Raw genomic sequence first — 25,543 nt, forward strand, 5'->3', positions numbered from 1 at the left:
CAGTGAAACTGGGGTAGAGGTAGACATTTGGAAACTCTTCTCCCTAGCTTTATTAAACAGATCCAGACAACCATGTTCATTGTCATTTTATTTAATAGTATACTCAGAAAGGTAGAAAATACAAGTTATAACCACAGTCATAATATACAAGGCTTCCTTATAATCACATTTTTATTTTTTTGCCTACAACTTCATGGCATTATAATGAGCATATCATTTTAAAAGGAAAGCTTAACAAGATAAAACAACACTACTGCAGTCCAACTAAAGCTATGTACATATACATTCATAATTTATGATTTATGTATAATTCATATGTATACAACACCATACTTTATTGAAGTAAAATAATACAGCAAGGTTAAAAACAAATGATTAAGCTTCAATACAGGCTTTACAATGCCACTGAAAGTCATTTTACTAGCATAAAGGCTTCTAACATGCTGGTATTAACCTACTGATAAATATTTAGACTATATTTTGATCTTTTGACAACTAAGCCAAAATAAACATATTTTAAGGCAACCTTTGGAAGTGTCAGCATTTCTTATCTGCTTTGTGGTAAATGTTATTTGCAGTGACAATTTAAATACTGAGCAATGAAGTACAAAGATTGGCAAATTCATCTTGAATTCATCTTTTTCTCATAAAATTTTTTCTCTGATGTTCAAGGAAGTCATATTTTTCAGGAACCTCCAACTCCAATTATGAGGAGTAATATTATTGCTTTTTGACTCATACATGCTTACTGAAAGCTATGTGTTACAGATTTTCAATTTTGATTTCATTTTCAGAAGAGCATCTACACAAGTCTCAGTGCTGTTTTTAAAACAAATTAGAAAATGAGAACTTATATAATACAGGTGTCCTAGCTGCGAGCTATTCCACCCTGTTGTTCACTTCCATTGTATCTTTGGAAAGATAAACTATCCAGTATACAAGGTTGAATCCTGCAAATGCAACTGGGAAGAGAATCCGAGAATACTGGTCTATTTTACTGGTGCCTCCAAAGCCTGGAGAGAGTGGTGGAGGGGTGACAGGTGTCGACGGTAAGATAGGAGCTCTCGTGAGGACTTTGTTGTCCTCAGGGGGTGGGACTATTGGCAAGGTCAGAGAGGTGATTCTTTTCTTCAGATGATATTTGGAATCAGAGCGCTGTGGGGGAAAAGACATAAATATTCAGCCTAGGCAAAAGAAGAGCAGTCACCTATTTAGTCATTTTTTTTTTATCATTGACAGATATTATTGACTACTTACTATGTAAGATAAATTATCGGCATATTTTATAGTATTTGATAGTGCTGCTTTCCTAGAAAGTGGTAAAACACATTTTTAAAAACTCATTTGCTTCCATCCAACATTCTATAATTTAATAAATTAGCAATTGATACAAAGTACATTCCACATCCCAGAAAGTGTGTTAAGCTTTGTACCATCAGTAGGAGATGGTTCAAGTTGCAAAAGCTTATCAACCGCCTGGTTATGCATAAGCCCATAGAGCAATAGTGTGAGCCATCAGAGGGAATTTCTGTTTGGAATATGTGGACAATTAGTTAATACAAAAAGACAACAGCTCAGTTAATTAATATCGTTCTTCTAGACACGTTTCTAGCCTACATCTTCATCTTCACACATTCATAAATTTGAACCAGATGAGATAAAAATATGAAGGTGCTCATGTATGTCAAAAGAAGTGGCAAAGCATAAATACCCTTAGATTTAGTAGGATGACTATTTATCCCTTGAAATAAAACTGCATCTTAGTCCAGAAGTTCTGTATTGACAGCTTTCTGCTTCCTATTCAGAACTTCCCCATTGGTCTCCTTCCATCTCAAGTCACCAGGAACAATTCATTTATCAACCTCAGAATTGTTACATTTTTTTTTTCTATCATTAAATTTTCTGTTCCATTGAAATCCTAAGACAACCAATTTTAGTCTTGAAAGGGATATTTGGCATCTTAATTGGTAGTCGAGAAAGCTAAAGTCCAGATAGAGGAAGTTTCTCCCCCACAGTCGCAAAGCCAGTGATAAACCACACTGGTCAGTTTCAGTGCTTGTTTCATCTCAAAGTTTTCTCATCTTTGCACTAAAGTATTGGACCTAGTTCAGAGACCAATTACATTTGCTCTAGACTCCTTTCATGCTTTTGGAAACCGGGAGGCCTTCCTCCGATTCTTACCTTTTCTTGTCTCCATCCTGTAATATTTACCTTCCCTGTGGCCAGATTGTCCTTGCTGGGTCTCTGCCTTCAAATACTCGCTGTACATTATTCTTGCTCTTGTAAAACCGCCTTGTTTCCTCCCTGGCAGCAAAACCTCCACTTTGCTGCCTGGCAGGGTATGTTACTCACGTGGGCAGACTCCCGTGGCTTTAGCCCGCAACCCTGCGGCAAGAGGATGAGGCAGCCACCTATCCTGTGCTGGCTGAGCCACAGGACCAGAATGACCTACAGATGTGGTGACATTTGGACTGCAGGAAACAACCCAAAGAGCCTCTTTTCTCTGTGGTTCCCTTTCTGAACTTTGCTGTTTGATTTGTCATGGAAGTTGCTGAGTATATAAATAGTCACCATAGAGGGTTCAAGCCTAGTATGCTTTTAGGGGCCATGGGAAAATCGGTTTTTTTGCCAAAAGCAAAAGTGAATCTGTGTAGTCAAATCTAATTTGATATGACCATGCCGAATTTCAAGCAAAGAATATCTTTATTGTTATCTGCTGGCCCAGTATCATGATAGGCACTGTGAAAAGAATTAAATAAATCATAGGTCTTGGATATACAAGAGAATTAAAAACAGTTAAGGGACCAGTCTGCTGGTCTTGAATAGGAAATAAGTGATACTTTGTATTAGAAGTGGAGGATTACTGTGCCCAGGCTTACCAGCCAGTATGTGGGTAGGACCAGAGTTGTGGGGTTTTGGTCTCAGTGCATTTTACCTCTCTCAGGGAATAAACACAGCATCATTTTACAAGAGCTTTTTACCATGTTTCTGTGACTCTACTTGAATTTCCATCCATTGAATATGTTATTAATATATTCTTCACCAGAAACAGCAAAATGTATCACTGTTTTGTTCTCCAAAAAGAGTATTCTGCTCCCGGATACATAAAATAATAAAATATTTTATTTTAGTTAAATTCCTAAAGATCATGACAGAGTAGCAGGAAGACAAGCCTTTAGAGCAGATTTTCTTTCTCAATTCTTCTTGACTTTTAATGACACACATTGCCAGTCTGAAACCTGTGTTTCTTTTTCTTTTTTCTTTTTTTTTTAGGGAGAAACTGAAGGGCAGGCATGAAAATGTTTATTGAGATAAGAAAGGGCTTATAAAACATAATCGAACATAAAAACGTAAGGTTTTGTTTTATCGCCCCCCTTTTTTTTAGAGATGTGGGGAAAAAGTTATTTGTCAGTCTCTCGGCATCATCCCAGAGTTACACATGACTAAATGAGGATTGCCAAATAACCCTTGTCCAGAGTTAAGCAATATCATTCAAGACTAACACCATGAAAAAAATTAAGTATGATGGCATTAGCCTGGTATTAAAGGTTCCTTAAAATATGATTCTCCTCTTCCTCCTCTACTTCCCCCAAACAGTCTCTGTGGTGGGTCGCTTAAGAATTAGGAGGACAGGAGAGTCACAATGCCTTATATTGCAAGTCCATACAAACTGCTTAACTGCTATATGACTCAGACATGTCATAGATTTCATGGACTCTCCCTAAGCCTCAATTTACTATCTTTAAAGTTAGAAATAATTATTACTTCCTTTGTAAGTTTTTTTCTTTGAGAATTTGAGAAAGAAAAATGTTATACACACACACACACACACACACACACACACACACACACACTACACTTTTTTACCTACTTAGGTGATTTGACTCTTTTAGCTATTATAACATACTTCTTTGTAAATATCACTTCCGTAATGCCTTGTCTCCTTTCCTGACATGAAATCTCCTTAATGGCAGAAGGCTCATTATTCTCATAAGTAAGTGCTACACAGTGCCTAGCCAGTGCATAGAGGTTAGTATATGCTTAATAAACATATGCCGAATCAACAAATGAATGAAAATCTAATTTTTTTTTTTAAGAGTTCTTGGTCAGGTAAAAAGAAAGGGACAGAAAGTTATATTATTTTTAACATATTTTAGTATATTGTTTTGCATTGCATTTTATTATAGGTACCATATAGATGCTTGCTGTTGACAAGCACTACACAGCACTTTACATGCCTTTTGTTTTTTTTTTTTTTGCTTATTCCTAGAAAGAATCTGTAATATAATAATGTTACTTTCATTTTAGAGATGAGCAAATAAAGGCTTAAGCAGGAAGTTCACACAAGTAATAATCGTAGCACCTAAAATCGATCCCTCTTAGATGCCAAGGATCACACTCAACAATTACTGCTTTGGTGTTTGCTTCTTTCTGTCATCTTTATGATTTAGGGCAACCCCAGAGCTATTGACACTTTGAATAGGATAAATAATTTGTTGTGGGGGACTGTCCTGTACATTATGGGATATTGAGGAGCATCCTTCTGTGCACAAGATGCCTGTAGCATGTCTGTAGCAACTCTTACCCCCCTCCCTTTTCTGGAGGGCGGGTTGTGGCAACTAAAAAATATATCTAGACCTTGCCATGTATCCTCTGGTGGGGAACTTCACCCACCATTGAGAATTACGGGTTTAGAGTTACAACTGTCCCATAGCCAAGTGGTGACTGGGGGGATTTCTAGTGGGCAGCAAATGGTATGCTCAAGAAAATGCATGAGGCCTGGCTAAGCCAACACGCTGGATAATCAGCTCCTGGATAATTGGGAATTGGCAGTACAGGAGACCAGATGCCAATTTAGAAAGAATCACATTGAATTTCTGCAATTAAGAAAAAGCCAATTTTGCAAGCCATTCGAGCTACAGGTTTGCGTCAGACTCCGCCTGCACTATTGTAAGCCCAGCAGCTTCAGCTGATGGTAAAATAGGCTTTTGTCAGAGTCCAGATGAGGGCTCAGCTTGGGGCTGTCACCATTTTGAGTGGAACACCTGTGGTTTTGAATTTTTCCAGGGCTCCCCTGCTGCTGAGTGCCATCCTGCTTTGGGTATTTTTAGAACACAGCTTTGTTTTAAGTAACAGCATATTGCCACGGTACTTTGACTCAAACTGGACTTAATGATAATCAGTTATTTGATGTAAGGATAAGGTATTTGGGAAGTACTTAGAGAAATTTTGATATAACAGTCACTAAGTCTAATATATTACAGAGAAGGGGACAGTGGGTAACATCTCAAGAGAGAGAGTCTAACCAGGGCTGCATTATTCAAGGGACAAATAAAACATTTGCTTTGAGAACCAGCAAACAGGTGCATTATTGATAAGAGAAAATATTTTTGAAAACATTTAGTATATGAAAATTTTTTAACTGTTATATACTATGGAGAAAACAAGAATGCCATCAAATTTTCTTGCATTTATGCTACAGTTGGTAGAATTGAAAACAGCTGATCCCAGAATTTCTAGAGAGAAGCAGATTATTGGCAGTAATCTGGTGGATCAGTGGAGCATGTCTGGGAACCATATTGGAATGTTCAGAGGGTGAAGAATGGAAAATTGGATTGAGGTTTTATAGAAGGCATGAGAAAATGGCTAACCACCTACACCCTTCATATAATCCACCCCACTCTCTTTATAAATCATACAATGGAACAGCCATGGGGAAGGGGCACCGTGATCTTTCTGGTGCTCAGAGTATGTGATAGTCTAAATTCAACCCTTAATTCTACTGAGTAATGATAGTACTCAAAGAAATCTTGGCACTATTCAGAACAGAGGAGGTAAACCTTTCAGTATTCTATGCTCTATCTCTTTCTGCAGAGGTGCAGAGCAATATGATAATGGCCCAGCAGACATCCCAGCCTTCACAAAGAGTACGGAAAGAACATACGTCTAATTTCTCTCTCTCTGCCCAAGTTTTTAGCAACCGGCTTAGTGCTTCTAGAGTAGGACCAGGCTCATCTTTCTGTTGTCAGCTCAGACATCACTTCCTTCAGAATGATAAGCCCACCAGACTGAGTTAGGTACCCTTGCGCGGCTCTGCTTCAGCGCACCACATCTCTAACCACAGCCCTTATCACAGTGTGTTGTCAGGGCTCACTGATTTGTCTCTTCCTGTTGACAAGAATAAAATAACAAAGACAGCAGAACATCCAACAAGAGATCAGGGTTCAAACTTGGTCTTACATGCAGAATAAGTATATGTCAGATACAAATTCTGAAATACAAAGGCAGGAATAACTCTCTAATGCTCAGATAGCATACCAGATAAAAACAATAAGAAAAGATACATATAAGTAGAAAAGAAACCGTGGACAATTTCTTCTCAAAATCTAAACAAAGTTTCCACTTCCAGATACCTTAAAAACAAAAATATTATGAATCTATAGAGCACTGCTGAGGATTTAGTTTTAAGCGACTACACATTCATAATAAGTAATTTCTTGTGAAAAGCAGTGAGTACATTAAAATATGTAACTCGGAATCACATGAAATATCCAAGCACTTAATTTCATTTCAATTTCACCACACTGGTTTGCTATTTCAGTGTCCAGCTTCCTCAAATAATGCTATTTTGATTACGAGTGAATAGGCATTTTAAATGTCATGGTATTTGAAAGAAAAAAAAAACATGACCTTGCAATCATATGTGTCATTGTGTTGTATAAATCACAAACGTGTAATTTATGTTTGTTGCTCTACATTATATATATACGGCAAATTGCCAAGTTTTGACATTCTGAATAAATAAAATGTAAATATTCTGTGTATTCATCTAGATTTATTTTTTATGCCTACAAGATTCCTCTTGTTGGGTTTCGTTATTTTGTTTCTATTTTTATTTTTTCACTCCTGGACCTAGCCTTTTAGAAATAAAATTCTCCTTTTCATTGCCCTAAAATATTTTAAGTAGAGCCAGGTTTAGAAATATATTTTTCATAAGAAAAATGTCAACTTGCAAGAAAAAGTTACTTCGAGATGATTTAAATGAAATTTTTATCCAGTTTCCCAAGGGCCTGCTCATTATACGTTACTATTTTAGAATTTTTAGGATAGTTTATATGAAGACCTGAGATCTTAAATTCCACCTTATTAATAAATTATACCTTTAAAATAATAGACTAAGGGAGTGATAACTGTATGCTTTCTCCACGGATTTGAAATCATATTCCTCTCAAGAATATATATTTCAAAAAAGTTGAAGAAGTTGGTCTTTCCTTTTATTTCACTATTAGATCAGTGAGCATATTCTAAGTCATTAGAGCCATATTTTGACCCTATTTCTCATGAATTTCTTTTTCATTTTTACTATATTTCTCAAATAACAAACTGTTAAACTGAATTCTGATAAACATTAATTATTTATTTATAGATATGTGTTAAGATCACGTATGACCTTTGGACAATATGTTGTTATGTACCTGTAGAAATAGTGATAGCTTATAACATAATCTCTTATTTTTACAAACATAAAATACTCAAAAATATTTAGAATTTATCTTTTCTGAATAAAAACTGAATATCTGGTGTTTTAGACTGAGTCTTCAGACTAACATTTTTGTTAGAAAGCTCATATTTTTTGACCTTTCGAAACATCTATGTATAAAGAAAACATCTATGTATAAAGAAAACATCAAGAGAAGAATTTTGGGAATGACCTCACCTATATTTTGAGAATGTATGTACTCTTTCATTTTTTGAGGAATTGTTGGCAAAGGGGAGGGCCTCAGCATCTGTAAAGCTGTGACTATCAGGAGTTCTGGAATCGATTCCTAGTTTTTGCACCAACTAGTAACTAATATTTTTCCTGAGACTGTTTTGATTTGTAAAAGGAAGGAATTAGGTTGGATCACTAGATGGCAATTTTTATTTTATTCTTTGGTGAGGGCTAATTCAAAAAAAAATTCTTTAAATTATATATTTTCATTGATCATGGGACTAGCCGTAGGGTATTCCTTGGGAAATAAATGTAAATGCTCAAACTAGATTCTTAGTTTATCAAAAAGAAATTTTTAGTAAAAAATTATATGCATTGAGAGTTAAAACACATCACTTTTATATTTTTTATCATAAGTTAACAAAGAATAAGCTGGGCTACATGTGGTTCTGTGATTTAGAAATGTTCATAGGAATTGATTAATTATAAAGAAATTTTCAGATTTACAAAGTAAAGTTTTTTTCTTTTTAAGAGCTACTGTTTGGAGTTTTATTAAAATAAAAGTGTATACTTGTCATTCGGTTTCATAATCATTTTTAAAAAGTGTGTGCTCCTTAATTGTGAGAATTTACTAACATGCGAAATTGTAATTTGGGGGCACATTTATGACCCTTGAGTTATTAATACTATCATTAATTTCTTATTCAAAATTAGAGCTTTGGGACAGCAAATCTAAACTTAATTTTATACCAATTTCTTACTGATCAGAAGTCTTTGAATAAAACCACACACACACTCACACACACACACACACACACGTGAATATGAACATGAGAATGTTTTCATATGAATCAGAAACTTGGCTATGACTCCTCATTCATAGAACCTAATACGTCTTGCCCTCATGAAATAAACCAGCAAGCACATTTCTAACAAAAATTGTTCATTACATAGGAGTCTCTGTTTGTTTCCTTCAGACTCTGAAGCCTCAAAGCCTTATTAGGAACTTTTTTTTTATTTTACTTTTTTTCTCCCTCATTGATATGAGTGAACCTTTTCAAAGGAAATATCTAAAGGCTAAGAAGAATTTTCTTGTGTCTGAGAGCTTGGGACCTGCCAGTACTAGTGACAGCGATGAAAGAGGAGAGCCAGAAGTTTAGAGCAAAGATAAATGAAGGATCGTTGTCTGGCTTTACCCTGGAAAAGAAATCGGTCTTGGGTCAGAGTTTTATAAGTCGTGCTCGACTAATATAACTTTTAGAATATTTAGCTGTTTGTGATCACTGTTTGGGTCACCTGTTCCTATATTGTGGGAAACATTAGAAAAGGAAACAATTACCAAAACAATCTCAGCTTCCATGGGTTCATTCGTTTTTGATATTGTCACTGGGGATGAGGCTGCAATCTGTGCCTTTCTTTTGGCCTTCTGTGTCTGAAGATTGGTAAAGTAGTTGACAGCTGCAAACTCAATAAGAGCAGAGAAGACGAAAGCAAAGCAAACAGCTATGAACCAATCCATGGCTGTTGCATATGACACTTTTGGCAAGGAGTGTCGGGCACTGATGCTTAAAGTGGTCATGGTTAAAACAGTGGTGATCCCTAAAATGGAAAAGAATGAGAAATACAGTATTAGCATTTGGAATCCAATAACAACCCCAAATGAGAACATGTAATTTTTATTATTTCTTTTTGTAATTGTTCACATAGTATCATAGGTATTTTCATTTTTTTTTATCTTTCATTTCTAGTGTTGTGGGTGACAGGTACACTGTAGTTGCTCAAAACATTTTTTTGAATTGATTTAGTATGACTATCAATTTAAATGTAAGTCATGAAAAATTCTGGTTGTTTACTTTAGAAAATTAAAGCAAATTATCCTTAAGTAATAAAACCTTGAAATTCTGATCAATTTTAATAGTGATATCTTTCATCATATTTAAGAAGTATTTCTGGTATGAATAACAGTCATAAAATTAGGTTCCTCATTTTTTTTTTAAATTTCTAGCTTAGTTTTAAGGTAAGACATTTACTCGTGAGAAAGAAATTTCATTATTCATCTACCAGAAGTTTTCTGTCTTGAATTGTGATGGGGAACTTATGTAATTTGAATATAGTCAACATCATTACATAGATATTCTTTTGCAGTTTTTCAAAAATATTAGTTTAATAAATTAAAAAGTCAAAATTCATCAGAGGTTTTAGTTCAACTCGGTCTTATCTATGAATTACTAAATTTATAATTATGAAAACTCAGGAAAAATTGTATTTTGTTACCGATGATATTTTTCAGTCACAGCTCTTTATTTCATTTGTTCCATCAAAACTAGTAGTGATTCTATACATCATAAATGGAACTAAATGTTTAGCTTGAGCCATGGGAAATTGTAAATATTTAACTATTTTTTGACCTAGAAACAGCAATTTTTTATGGGTTAACCTCATAAAAGTGAGATACAATTTTTGTATTAGTGGGTTCAATATCTTAGCCTTTGTTTTTATAGATTTATATATCAGTTTTTACTTTTATTCTTTTCCTGTTTGTGATAAAGAAAATCAAGATTAAAAAAAAAAAAAGGAAAAAACCTTCTAAATAGTGTACATGAAGATGGTAGGAAACCAGCTAGAATTCTTGCTAAGATGTTTTTTTTGTTGATTTACTACATAACTTGGATAAGGTGAAGATCATTTTACAAGATACATGTGTCTGAATGAGATACAAGTCCATTTCCTTTGTAGACTGAAAAAGTTGCGCCCATGTGAATATCCTCCTAAAATACACAAGTCATGAGATCTGGAATATGAATGGAAATGAAGCCCAAAGAGTAAGGCATACCAAAGACAGTTCTTGCCGGGACAGACTCCTTATTAATCCAGAAAGACACCTGGGAAAGAATGACGGTCATAATGCAAGGTGTATATATCTGTATCATGAAGTAGCCCATCTTCCTTTGCAAGTGGAAATAAACTGTCATTATTACATATTCACCTGTTGGAAGACACTTATATCAGTATTATTACTGTTGACAGTGTGTAAAAAGAATGCAACTGGAAATAAATCTTGCAGATCTTTAATTTAAGGTGGGCCAGAAGAAAACAAGCAAAGGCATATTTCAGTGTATAACAAAGACACTTTATCAGCAGATGATAGATACATCAGCTCATTGTTTTCAGTGGAGTTCTTTGTGTCATATATGTACAAAACTATTAATTCCAAGGATACGCAGATCTTTATGTGCACATGGTTGCACAATCAATTTAAAGAAAGCTATTCATCTCTTCAAAACGTCAAGCTTATCTGAAGATGGCTAATGAAGGGGAAAAACAAATAGATATATTGAAGATCTGCACTGGAATCATCTTACAGGATTGTATCCATGCTTTGATCACATTCTTACCTGTGTTAGATTTAATTGTCTCACTGGATACTGTTTGTCCAATCAGATCATACTGGAGGAGACTTGAAGATTCTTCTGGGACTTCAACTGAGTAAAGTGGTCCTTTTTTCCATGTATATATGATTTCACTCTTGGGGTAAGCATCTGAAGTTTTAAACAAATTAGACATAGCTGTGAATCTGACTAGTTGTGCTTTTTTTTTTTTCTTTCAAAGCAAATCTTGTCCGTATAAATAGAAGTGCAAACCTAAATTTTCTTTCATATTTTTCTTTAATCTGGGTGACTGAAGCCTCTAACTATGACAAACATGTTAATAAGTATATTCTTGGAATCACACTGGTAGTGTTATAGAAATATTTCTCTTGCTTTCCAGTATCTGACTAAAACCTAATAATTACATATTTTTAATGCATTCATTGACTCTCAGAAGTTTTTTGTAACTTACAACTCCCAAACTTGAGTGGACAAGCATGGCCATCCATTGGGAAGTTAACCAGTCTCATAGGACAGTCAGCATTGATGGTAAGCCTAAGGACAAGAAATGAATGGTTCTGAGTTAGCACAATGGACAGATCAGTTGGGCAGAGGAAGTAGAATTGTAGAAACCTTACCTCATTGTGTATAGAATGGTTCCGTTCTGCATTATTCTGAAGAGTTTATTAGGAGTTGTCATATTATGAACAATTGATCTTTTGCCATTCCTGAAAAAAGTATCAGGTGTCCAGATTTTACTGACCATCAAGTTATTTAAACTCAAAATCTCAGTTGGCCCCCTAAACTTCAACCTTTCATCAGTCCAGGTCTGGCGGAAGAAAACATCCATGGTATATTCCTAAGAGAAAGTGAGATATTTATGTAGGCTGGAGGGATGGCCTATTAAGAATAGTTTACTCTCTAGCTTATATACCACTTCTAAAACCTAAGGAATAAAGCACCTTTTTGTGACAATAATCTATCAGGAAAGCCATAATATTAGTGAATTGTTATTTTTCTCAAACTCAAAGTTTGTGGTATTATTATAAAAGATAGTGCTGTGTTGTGCAAACCTCCATCCTTAACCTTGGCCCATCTCAATTTTCTTCCTCTTTTTCTGGCATCCATCTCTCCATCTATCAACTTATCGATTCCCTCATCTTTAATTTAGAAGAAAAATATAAAAGGACTTACAGTCTAGGCTATGTACTGACCTTCTTAGCATCAGTTAGTCTAACCATTCTTCTTAGCAATTTGTCCACCTTCAGAGGTGTCTTCAAGCATCATGGTTCCATTTAGTAAAGTTTCAAGGATGGATAAACGACTGATGATGAGCATACTCTGGCTGCACATTCTAATTATTTTATATTGTTTTCAGAGAACATAAAAGCAAATGTTACCTGATTACTCAAACAGAGCATAGTCATAATTATGAGTTTAAATTTGTGGTTTTTATGAAATAATATAAAAAATCTTAAGAATAATAAGGCCCATTGTAACAATCAGTGATAAAATACAACTTGTAATTATATCAAAATATTGCCAATAGTTGTTTTGCCTACTTTTATGTTCCTTTAGGACACCTATTACTGCAACTGGCAATTACGTTTTAAAAGTGTAATTTGATATACAATATATTCATGTAATAATGACCCAGGCTATAAAAAGGCTCTATTGTACAAACATACTTTAAAAAGGAGACAAACATAAAATAATATTCCAAGTATCCCCAGACAAATAATACAGTAGAATATGGTTGTAGTTATCTGTATTTGGATGACTCAGTACTCAAATGAAAAATATGATAGGAAAATAATTGAAAATTCCGGATAATGATGACTCTCCTTTCTCTCAGGACTTAGACATTTATCTTTTAAATAAAGTTCTTCCTTTTTCCTTTTCTTCCTTATTATCTTTCTTGTCTTCCTTCCTCTTTCTCTTCCTCTTTTTCTTCTTCCTTTTTTCCTTTCCTTCTTGACAACTTAAAAAGCAGGTGATGACTAAATCTCTAATAACTGCTTATCCAGAATTACTTGTCCTAATAAAATGTACTGAAGCACCTTTTTAAAGAACTATGTTTCAGTTTTAGAGTTTATATTTTACTTTTAGGAGGAAATGCTACTTAAAAACTATGAAAGCACTTTGTTCTAGAAGACTAGTTCAGATTCCATTGCTCCTTACTGTAGATAACATTTTGTGATTCTTATAGCCATCTGTACCTGGAACGAAGTCCTCAGAACACCTACTGGTCTTTTCACAACATAAAGGTGGACTGCATTAGTCTTTCCAAATGATTCTCTTTACCCTTTTAATTAAATATACTGAGAATGGTGTACTACAAAACAAACAAACAAACAAACAAACAAAAACAACAAAAAACTGTGTTTCAAGTTTCATAGATATCCCCAATATACTCTTCATGGCATAGCATCTTTGTTGTTTTTTTTTTCCTACTCCAGACACTTACTAGGACTTTATAAAGATGGAGAAAATCTTCTTTATAGAGAAAAAACAGTGCATGATACATGGACAGAGAGAGGATGTCATTTTTAAAAGTGCCACAGATTAAAGTATTCAAGTAGACCCCCTTAGTAGAGGAGATTAAGCCAGTAATCTACTCTAATGGCCATGCCCTCCGAGCATGAGTTTTCTTATTGTGTTGTGGATCTGGAGCCAACCTTGGTAACAGTGCCCATTACCATTAGCTCTGGGCCTCAGCCCTCTCTCCCCCTGGGTAGTTACCCTCCTAACTGAGAGCTCACTCACCATCTCCACATCTGACACAGGCCCAAAACTGGTCACGTAAATGTCTGTTTTGACTTCAGTGACAGCACCTGAAATTAACCCAGAAGGATAGGGGCAGTTATTACTGCCGATGTTACGGAAACTGGACTTAACTCTAACCCAGAGCCTGTTCTCATGGCCAGAATCTGTCAACCATTCCAGAATGATCTTAGTACCAAGAGTCCTTGCATTTTTCAGCTCTGAAAACTCATACCAGTTGCCTTATTTTGAATTTATTTGCCAATTTGGGAAATATTAGGAAAGGAAGAGAACTAAGTTAGTATTCTAATAAAATTAATTACAATAACATATATTTGATAGCTTTAGTGGGATAAATACTACAAAAAGTGTTTTTACGTAGAGAATGTCATCCACTACACACAACTCTGTGAGGCAAGCAATACACTTAAACTACAGTTGAGGAAACTGAGGCTCAAAGAGTTCAAATAACTTACGTGTAAGACCGCTGATAGAGGAGGGGCAGAGATTGGATTGGAACACATGTGGCCTCTCTCCAGCACCCCTGCACCTTCTCACGCTGCTCTCCTTATGGACATTGGGCGGGGGGGGGGGGGCAGTGGAGAGCACAGATGTCTGGTCTAGTAAGGATATTGCTTCTCACCTCCAAATCCGGGCCGCAGCCGATTGTCATAGCCTTCAAGCAAGTTGTCCAGGATCCGACTGATGTTCTCTGAGTAGAAGTTTCCTTCATCTTCAAGTTTCCCTAGAGCATTTTCTACCCTGTAGGTAGACAGTCAGTGATCCTCACTCCCAGCCTCGGAGAAAAATGTGCTGTTCAATTCATCCTAGTCTTCCCACCACAAATATACGCCACACCACCCAGGCTGCTTCCGTGATTTGGTATAGAAGTTACCCAGTGGCTGTGTACTTACTCTTTCCTCTGAGTTAAAAGGAAAAATCAGAAAAAAAAAAATTTACTCACCATAAAATAAGGTACAGCCAGGGCAGAGGTGACACCATCCTGCAGTGCACTGAAATGCCTACTTCGTCGTCTTCCTGGTTTATCCTCCCCACTAACCAGCTCCCCTTTGCCACTCAACTAGGACAACCTTCTGGACCCCTCATACCCCCTTTCCTTGTTTGCATTCAGCCAGTAATCCGGTAGATGCTGAGTTTGTCAGCAAAACTTTGAGGGTCCCCCCTTCTCTTTGTATTTGTTTCCGTCTTTTTACGTGGAACAAGGCGGTGTGTGGTCTTAGACCATGTCCTAATGGACACTCAGCCTCCTCTGACTGACTCATTTGGGAAATGAGAGTCTAAAGGGAGAGTGCATGGTTGGAGACCAGTGACAATAATCAAATAAGGCATTAGGGGAGATTAGAAGGAAGAAATCCACTGCTAGTTTTGGCATGGAATTAGCAGAGCCCTGTGAGAAAATCTGGAAAGCACTGGCATCTTGCTGATTGAGATTATGTGCCAATGGGCTTAGCATTTATTATTTCTATGGTTCACAGAGGAATTCCTACACTGCTCTTACTGCTTAAAAAGTCTAATGATACAGAGATTTTCTTGGGTTCTCTTTCTGATTTCATCAGCTTTTTTTGCTTCAGATACACCGTTCCTCAGTGTTTAAAAATTGTCCCTCGTTATCTACTGAAAAGTACTTATAACACATGAGAACAACTCCTGGATATCTTGCTATTGGCTTAGTGTTTTCTTTAAGTACTTTGCTGATTCTTCCTGTCAAGGATGTGGCATCTCATACTAAGATATAAATGGATCCTACCACTATTTTTAGAAACCTAACCAGTTTCATGAATGCTGCTTATCAGAGACAGTGTCTGAAAATAGCTGATTAAGGTCCCCCATGTAGAAATGTTGTAAGAATAAACATGGTTATTGATGCTCTTTCTGGTACTATTTTACTAGGCTTGCCACAGATCACAAGCAAAATGTTTGAACCCAAGAAATAACATTCTCTACCCAGTCTGGTAGGAGGATATCGGTGTAAAAGAAGTCTATTTAAGCTTTAAAATTTTAATCTTTAAATAAAAAAATAAATAATAAAATCATTATACACACACACCTACCTACCTACCTACATACACATGTAATACATACATGTGTATATGTACATATAACAGTCAGAACCATAGCTACAAGAAGCAAATGTCTCATTTTACCATGCTCCTGCCAAATCAGATCCACTCACTATCCACCCAAATCACCCAAGTTTACATCTTCACAACCTAAATTCTGCAAAGGTGATGGCAACTATTGTAGACATAGTACAGTCTTGAGTTATTTTTGAAGACATGACATAAATCATTTGAAGACCATTTCAAGAAACTGTGTATAATGAAAGAAACAGTGGAACTAGGAAGAGTACAAGATTTCCTATGAAATTATGTGTGTGTGTGTGTGTGTGTGTGTGTGTGTGTGTGTGTGTGTAAAGATTACTGAATTTCATGGTTTCATGGAACTTTTTGGTTACTCATCAAAAAGCCTGAATTCCTTCCAGCATTCCTGGCATGTGGTATCTAACATCTGCTTTCTCACATTATTTTACTTGTGCTGAGTTCAAACTTACACTCTAATCCCAGTTCTCACCTTTAGAACAATACACAATAATTTCTCGGGAGAAGACCACATCACAGCCATTAAACAAAGATAGCTGTCATGCCCTCTCCAATTTAAGATAAACATCCCTAAAATCTTTTTTTGTTCATTACAGGATCTGGTTTCTGTATCTCCTTGGATTCTTTTTACTCTACTTGAAACTTACTCCAGCTGATAACCACAACGTATTTCAAATTCCCTTCTGTCCCAGAGCTAGTTAGTATCCCTAATTTCAAAGTATACACTTTAATACACTGTGCTTTATGTGTGACAGATCTGGTTCCGTTTTCTAAAGTTAGGACTCTTAAACCCTCAGGACCAACATCATTTTGTATGGTATCGTAAAGGGATACACAGCCTCTCAGTGGACACTGTAGAAAATCCCCTTGCAGTCCCTTTTGGGAATCCAGTGCAATAAGGATAAAATTGCTCTGGGAAACAAAGGGCAGTAAAGGGACAGTCCTCTGGACAGCAGCTTTAAATTATCCTGGCTTAGTTAGAAATAGAAAACTGAGAACATATAGGGCACTCTGATGCTCCCCAAAAGTATAGCAGGCAATATCAATTTCAGACCTTAAAACACAAATCTAGCTGATTCAAAAAATCATGTCTAAAGGAACACAGGTATAGGAATTTATGGTTTATACCTGTTCAACCATTATCAGTTCAATTTAACCTTTATTAAGGGCTTGTCATGTGCTGAGAATACAGGAATTTAAAAAATGCTTACTTTCAGGTAATACTCTATATATTAATAATCAACATAATATAATTAACAAGTTGCTGAGTGTCAAAAATATAGTTAATTAACCATGTGCAATGGAAACAGCGTGAAGAGACTTCTGTGGATGAAGGGGGATCAGCGATTATTTCATGAAAAAGATGACATTTGGACTGAGTTTCAGAAGTTGGGTAAACTTTTAGTAAACAAAGAGGAATGTAATGAATAAAAATAGTGGAAGATAAAACTGACTCCAACAGAGGGAGGTTTGAATGCTCATCACTGGAGGATTTGAGAAAAAGCGTGAGCATCTGTAGCGGACTACAGTGGGGTTACCTTAGCAGTTTATGAGAGCGCTTGTTTTTTTAATGAGAATTGCCCTGCAGTTTCATGCGTTGGGGCATTTTTCATCGTGCTTGATCCTCTCTCAACTTTCTGATGATTAGACTACTTTGGAATCAAGTAACTAAGGTTCATTAGCAGGCAAGCCACTTAGACAAATTATTTATTATCTCGTCATCATCTGCTTCACCTATAAAATGGAATTATAGGGTTTTAGTGAGGATTAAATGAAAAAAAAAATGCTTGAAGAGTTCATCACAGGGAATTTCCCATAGTAAACAAGAAATAAAAACATCCATCAGCACCACTAACACCACCATCATCATAATCATCATTGTCATCATCATTTTTGGCCAAATCAAGTCTTTCCTCTCCAGCATTTAGAAATAAGGTCAAAAAATTACTTTGACCTGTGTCATTTAGTAAGGCTGCCAGTATTAGAGAAAGCCTGTTTGGCTGTCGACAGAAAAAAACAAATGCAGCAGTTGTAGAACAGGAAGCAGAGACATCACTGAAAGCCCCGGAGCTGAGCTAGCAGCTGCCTGGATTTCTCAGAGCCTCCGATTTCCTTCCTTCATAACCTGAGTGTCGCATCTGCCCTCGTGTTCCTACCGAAAGCACTGTATCCATATTATTTTTTTTAATTTTTTTATTTTTGCTCCAGGAAAGTTGGTTAATGTCATTAGCTCCTAAAAGGAGCTTTTTAATTCAGAAGACTATCCCAAACTTGAAAGCAAATTTCAGATTATGAAGAATACAGTATGATACTTAGATGGACTGTGTGATCCCCTGGAGAGCAAATCTAGACAAAGTAGAATCCTGGGCTTTCTGGAAAGGAAAGTGCTAATTGGCAGCCCCTTGATCTTCCTGCATAATGAATCTCACTACTCCTTGGGGTAGAATAAGCATTTTTATAGACTGCACAAACTCTTTCAGGCCACTAGGGGACTACTGAGCATTGTCTTCTGGCAGTGCTTGCTACCCATGCCCCAGAATCTGTTTGTCTGTTTATCAAGTACTTGGAGTACAGAAGAGAGGACAGAATTTTGGGTTCAAGCCCAGTGATGAGCTCTGGGGAAATGTTATAGAAGAGCAAGCAGAATGGAAGTCTATTAACATAGATTCTGTTGGACTTGGATAAGATGTAAATTTCAAACCTAATGCCTTGTAAAAGGATATTCTCAAAGCAAGTGATAAAAATAAACATTTGAAACTGCCGTGAAAAAGTCATAGGCCTTCATGGGAATAATTGTGTCCTTCATGTTATTATATGACTTAATGTCTTAGATAAAATATAAGCTAGTTGCTATTTATATAGGAGTGATTTAATCAGAAAAAAAAAATATGATGGTGGGGGATCTTCAAAGAAGAGGCTAAAGTGTCTGATGCACAGTTTGGAACTAATGACTCATCACTGACAAATGATGTTGCACGAAACAAACAAAAAGTTGGCAAAAGCCCTCTAACAAACCCTGACCATCAAGAAACAAATGAATTATTTTAAAATAGACCTTTAACTGACTTTGGATAGAGCATGCTGGAGTAGAATTAAAAGAACTGCATAGCTCTGTGGACTTGCCGAGGGCATATTGTTATTCTTGCTGCCTGTTTCATTATTATGGCACTGTATCAGTAAGGAACGTGTTAGACGTAAAGGCAGAAAACCCAACTTGCAGTGGCGTAAGCAAAATGGTTTATTTTTCTCACAGTAGAGAAAGGGACGGACGTAGGCAGCTCCTGGCTTTGACATCTAAGCAACGGCAGAGCTGACATGGCTGAATTTCACGTTCCCTTCCTTTTTTCAGTTGCAATATGGCTACCTCGGTTTCAGTCATCATGTCCGCATTCAACAGAGAAAGTAAAAGAACTGTCACATGGCCATCTCTAGCTACAGAGGAAGTTCAGAAAGTTGTAAGATATTCCACGCTCTCTAAATTAGGAAATGAATACTAAAGATAAATGTTCAGATGAATCCTACAAAAAAACTTTTCATACTCCGGAAATCTAGGAAATTGGGCTTATTTCAGTAGCTAGGGATATTCTTTTTTTAGTTTTGTCATCTTTTATAATATAGGTGGACAAGGAAGAGAATGGTTAGGAATGAATGTTAAATTGACCATCTAAGAGGTATGTCGCAGGCAGGGTACCACTTTAGATAGATTAATTACAAGATACCTCTTACTCTGGGCTGGAGGCATGGGAAGTAGAGTTCAGGCTTGATGAGAAGCTTATGAGCATTTTGAAAAATCCAGCCAATACATAATGGCTGACAGATACCTGACATTTAGTGAACCCATCAGAGGCCCCAATAATTGAGTTTCTCTTAGAATTACCCTTTTGGAGTTGTATTTCCATGTTATAAACTGATATATATATATATATATATATTTAAAGTTTCCTACAGGAAAGAATAAAAATAAATTAATGTTTATATCCATTATATTAAGTCCCACCTGGGAACTGTCTTATAAAATTAAGTGATAGGAAAATCTTTATTTTCATGAGAAATTAACATATTTTTTTTCCCACTTTTGATTTTGCTGCCTGGAAACTAGACTTTGGAACTAAGTAAAATTTCATGTATCTTCTCATTTTTAACATAAAAAGAAAATATTGCTTTATTCCTGTGTTAAAGAAAAGTACCCTTTTGTCTTTATTTTTTCAGAAAATGTCATGTTGGATTCTTTCACTTGGCAATATGTAAGTTTCACTCTTTTCATGGATTGATAGCTCATTTCTTAATAACTTTGAATAATACTCTGTTATTTGAGTGTGCCACAGTGTATTTATATATTCACTAATGAAGGACATCTTGATTGCTTCTAAATTTTGGCGATTTCGAATAAAGCTGCTTGCTATAAAACCCATGCGCAGGTTTTTGTGTCAAAATAAGTTATCTCTTTTGGGTAAATACTAAGGAGCACAATTATTGGATTATATGTTCAGAGTAGGTTTAGTTCTGTGAGAAACCACTAACCTGTTTTCCAAAGTGGCTTTAGCATTTCGAATTCCCACCAACAATGAATGGCTTTCTGTTGCACTACATCCTTACCAGCATTTGGTGTTGTCAGTGTTCCTGCATTTGGCCCTTCGAATGGGTGTGTAGTAGTATCCTATTGTTGTTTTAATTTAACTTCCTTGTTGATGTGTGGCATGAGCATCTTTCCGTATGCTTATTTTCTATCTGTACATCTTTTATGAGGTGTCTGTTGAGGTCTTTGGCCTACTTTTTAATAGGAGTATTTGTTTTCTTATTTTTGAGTTTTAGAAGGTCTTTGTGTATTTTGAAAAAAAAAGCAGTCTTTTATTAGATGTGTCTTTTGCAAATATTTTCTCCATGTCTGGCTTATCTTTTCATTCCCTTGACATTATCTTTTGCAGAGCAAAAAGTTTTTAATTTCAATGAAGTCTAGCTTATCAATTGTTTCTTTCACGATTGCATCTTTACTATATATAAAAAGGCATCACCATACCCAAGGGCATCAGGTTTTCTCATATGTTATCTTTTAGGGGTTTTATAGTTTTGTGTTCTACATTTAAATCTGCGATCCATTCCGACTTGTTTTTGAGTGGTATGAGGTCTCTTCTAGATTTTTTTTTTCATGTCAATGTCCACTTGTTCCAGTACCATTTGTCAAAGAGTCTGTCTTTGTTCCATTGTATTGCCTTTGCTCCTTTGTCAAATATCAGTTGGTTATATTTATGAGGCTCTATTCTGGGCACTCTATTCTGTTGCATTGATCCGCTTGTTTTTTCGCCAGCAGCACACCGTCTTGATTACTTTGGCTTAATAGCAAGTCTTGAAGTCGGGTATCATCAGTCCTCCAGCTTTGTTCTTCTTCAGCGTTGTATTAGATAGTATGGATCTTTTGACTTCCCTGATAAATTTTAGAATCAGTTTGTCAATATCTATAAGTAATGTGGTATTTTTATTGGGATTGCATTGACTCTATAGATCAAATTAGGAAGAACTGACATCTCGACAATAGTTATTTTATTTGGAAGTCTTTTTAAATATAGAAATATATAGAGAGCAATGACCATGCATTCTGTTACCTAGCCCAAGAATTACAAACATAAACATTTTCTTTCCTCTTTAGGTAAAATGTTTTAGACATAGAAAATTCCAAATCAAGCTTAAGTTCTCTTTTCCACATTCTCATCTACTCCCTTGAATGAGTCAACTAACACCTCAAATATGTTATTTAACTTTAAAGCTTAGTATCTTATTATGTGTGTGTATGTACAGTAGAAATTTTATGTTTTAATATATAAAAATATATCAATCTGTCATTTGCTGTATTTCACTATTATTGTTTTATAGACTTGCTGTATATATCACGATTTAATTTTATATTCTACTGGATAAGCATTTGGGTTGGTTATTTCTAATTTTTTAGGTTACAAATATGTTAAATTGCCTACCCTTTTAAATGACTCCCATTATACATGTTTAGAATACCCTTGAAAGATTTTATGCTTGTGCATTTTTGCCTTTATTAGATATTGCAAAATTGTTTTCTGAAGTTGTTTTACCAATACATCAATTCAGCAGCACTATTATATAAAAATTTGTGTCCTCTTTGTACCAAATCTTGACAGCGTCAGAATTATTTTATTTTATTTTTTGCTAATCTGGTATATTTAGCATAATATTTCATTGTTATTTTAGTTTGTGTATCTTTACTATTAAGATTGAGCTTTTTAAAAAGTATTTAATGGCTCTTTTGGATTTCTTCAGATTTGCATTACCTATTTACAGTCCCTATCCATTTTATAATTTAGTCGTTTATCTTTTTAATGTTAATTTATGGTATATATATGGTACCTTATACACACACACAATACTTTTTTCTTACATGTTCAACCAGTGCTTTTTGCCAGTCCATTTACAGTATGTTTTGTCACACACTTTTTAATTTTAAGTGCCTTCTCTTAGTCTGTTACTCTGTTTACGTTGTATTTTGTCATATATAGTTTTTATTTTCATGTGGTCAGCTTAATTTTGGTTACCTTTAATAACATATAATCTAGGATTTTATCTAAGAAATTATTTCCTCCTAAGATTAAAAAAGTGCATGTCCTTCTGATAATTTTGAGGTATTTTTCCATTTAAATCTTTAATTATCTACAATATGTTTTTGTAAATAGGATCTATTTTCCTGTCCTAATTATAATGTAACAGCTCTAGTATCAAGTGTGGAATAGTCAATATTTTCCTCACTGACTTGTAATATCCTATTTATAATATAATAATTTCCCACTTCAGCTGGAATGTATATTGGGATTCTTAAATCTGTTTCATTGACTGCTTATTTATACACCACTCTTTTCCACGTTTTCCTAGAACACTGTTTAATGGATGTTATGGTGCGCCTCTTCCTGCAAATCTCATTTTAAGAATGAGGGATTTATCTCTTTACTTGCTGAGAGTGCCCTGAGACCTTTCCAAATTTCTTCAGCTGAAGAGTCTTGCTAAGCACTAATCCTTACCAGGGCAGGCAACATTCAATAAAGTGGATACAAATATCTAGCCAGCTCCAAAGAACTTGAGACAGATATGTAGGACCATCTTACTTTCAGAGCTCCCGTGGTATTGGCTGGACCACGGATGAAAATGCAAATTCTCTAGTCCAACCTCTTCTTTTCCACAGGTGGTAATCTCAAGAGCATTCCCTTATAAACCGCCTGCCTGCTCTCCATGGTCTCAGAATCTTCTGGGGAGGAAATGCAGCCTATGGCTCGATGCAGATTTCTTTGGCAGCATGCCAGTTTGTGGCCTCTTGCACAAATTTTTCAACATGTATACATTTTTATATTTTATATTTTACATTTCTAAGTGATAAGCTACTTGTTCTTGAGAAGATCTGTAGGTGGGGCACAATAGGCAATTAGGCTATATATGCAGTTTTAAAAAAATGTTTCTAAAGAGTTTTTTGAAAGACTCTGTTATGAAAACATACACACTATTTATTTCTTTTTTCAAAATTTCAGCAAGCATTTAGACCTAATATGTATTAGAACTTACATATGATTCCAGAGATTCAATGAAAAGGCTTGATGCTGTCGTCACGAAGCTTTATTATCTATGTTTTGGTTTCTCTTTTAACTGCTATCCCAGTAGTTCTTTTGATCTTCATGTATTTGAAATGTTGAAGTGCTGTGATTAAAGTGTTCCTTTTTTTGTTATTCAGTAATTTGATTAGCAAATAGGCAGTGGCCAGATACTGACGTGATTTTAAAGGCAAAACAAGAAAAGCACAGCACTCCATCTGCCTCAGAGGAAAACATCATGAGTATGTGACAGCTGTGTTGCAGACAGGTTATCGATGGAGATGCAGATGAGCAAAGGCCATGGGTACATAAATTATGGAGACCTTCCTTGAAGGCTCGGTTTCATTCCAGTTATCAGTGGATTATCCATTTTCATTTCATTTTTTACTCACCTGTTCTAAACCACTCTTACTCCATATTTGCTTGGAAAATATTTTGAAACCTTAATTTTTGTTTTAGTTCTTTCCCTTCATTTTATCTTTATATTTTTCTCCTTCAAGCAGGTGGCAAATTCTGCCCTCCTCACCTCAGGAGAGATTATGGCAGAGCAGAAAGCCACGAATACACACTAGTTTCTAGATTTTGTTTTCAGAAAGCCCTATAATAGTAGGCAGAAACAAGGTGGTTTAAAAAAAAAAAAAAAAACATGAAAAAAGATTACACTCAGACTACAAGTAGATTTCCCCAGGCCAGGGGAGAGAAACATGGAAGTATCTGTAGGTCTAGCAAAAGCAAGGAAGCTGCCATACCTCCCAGCTCCACCACCTGGGAGGCAGGGCACCAGGATGGAAATAGTGGCATGAGAGATCAGGCAAACGGGGCAACATGCATGTGTCTGTCCCCCAGGGGCAGCTCGGAAGCCACAGGGAACCACTAAGTCTCAAAGGGCCAGACGGGCAGGGACAGTGAAATTTCACTGTCGGCCCTGTGAACTGATGCTTGAGAAGAGATTCCCTGTCCCAACCCGTGCCTTGGCACTGAATAAGACCCAATTGCTATAGCATCAGGAAGGAAGAAGTTTCTTTTTTTTTTTTTGCCAGAATTTGTCAAGAGAGATTTATGTCTGCAACAAATGTATAATATTTTAATGTTTATTATTTGCCTTTTGTTTGAACACTGCTTCTTTCCTATTTCATACCGCATTTTCAGGATTAGGACTCTGTTGGGGTTCAAAACGGGAAAAGAATTTGCAGAGAAAATAGGAGCTGGAACAGAAATAAAAACAATAAACAATTTTCTTCTTAAAAACATTTTTTGGTCTCAGTCTTTAGTTGCAAAATAATATTTCATTTGTAGTGGTTGTTGTGGGTATTGCTAATTTTGCACCGATCTGATGCCTAGCTTTCATTCATTATGCGGCCTTTTCCACTGAGGCATAGTCCTCAGAGATTTCTGAATTTATAATCCAAGAATGGACGTATTACGATGAATATAGATTGTTAATTTTTACCTTGCAACTCATGCTCCAACTTGCAACTTAAATGCCAGTTTCACAGCTAAATCTCCCTATTCCCCGTATCTTCCCCCATATAACTAGTTTTGATGCTTCAATTGTGTATTGTCACAGCACATAGTACTTCTGTTATGCAGTCACATGATGGTAGTTAAATATTCTTTATATAAATCTTTGTTTCAAGGTCTCCCTCTGCCTACTTAGAATGTAAACTGATGTTTAAAGAGTATTTCCATAGCACCTAGCACAATGTTCGACACACACTGAGTATTTAATAAATATTGCTCGAGTGAACATGTGAACAAGTAAACTTTTTTTCCATTCTCCCCAATTATATATGTATGTTGGTTTGTGTGTATTTGTATATACACATGCAAATACTCCATAAAATATAACATTTTAATAACTCATTTTACAACGGATAGAAAAAACTCAAATAGTAACATTACAAATAAGAATAATGTCGATTCAAAACCTGCAAGTTAAGTGATGGATTTTTTCCCTTTCTGCAGCCTCTGCCGTTGGATTGT

General features: G+C 35.7%; 1 protein-coding gene across 1 annotated transcript; it reads right to left on the reverse strand.

Moving 5' to 3' along the window:
• Window positions 1-552: 552 nt before the first annotated feature.
• Window positions 553-15,229, reverse strand: GABRA6 (gamma-aminobutyric acid type A receptor subunit alpha6). The gene is made up of 9 exons (XM_016167074.2): window positions 14,807-15,229; window positions 14,486-14,604; window positions 13,846-13,913; window positions 11,718-11,938; window positions 11,552-11,634; window positions 11,107-11,250; window positions 10,545-10,697; window positions 9,051-9,310; window positions 553-1,155 (listed from the first exon to the last, which is right to left on the reverse strand). Exons 1-9 carry the CDS (start codon window positions 14,842-14,844, stop codon window positions 880-882), a joined length of 1,362 nt encoding a protein of 453 aa, XP_016022560.2. The 5' UTR covers window positions 14,845-15,229; the 3' UTR covers window positions 553-879.
• Between the last annotated feature and the right edge of the window lie 10,314 nt (window positions 15,230-25,543).

This window comes from Rousettus aegyptiacus, unplaced genomic scaffold, assembly GCF_014176215.1.
Source record: "Rousettus aegyptiacus isolate mRouAeg1 unplaced genomic scaffold, mRouAeg1.p scaffold_m13_p_7, whole genome shotgun sequence".
In the NCBI taxonomy this organism is placed as follows: domain Eukaryota; kingdom Metazoa; phylum Chordata; class Mammalia; order Chiroptera; family Pteropodidae; genus Rousettus; species Rousettus aegyptiacus.

Bases quoted from the DNA above. Each gene is read 5' to 3' on its own strand.
- GABRA6 (XM_016167074.2), bottom strand. From the start codon at position 14,844: ATGGTGTCACCTCTGCCCTGGCTGTACCTTATTTTATG. The intron at 11,635-11,717 runs GTAAGGTTTCTA...TCTTGTCCTTAG, and splicing joins ACCATTCTATACACAATGAG to GCTTACCATCAATGCTGACT. The intron at 1,156-9,050 runs GTAATTGTTTCC...TTTCCCCCACAG, and splicing joins TGGAAGCTGAGATTGTTTTG to CGCTCTGATTCCAAATATCA.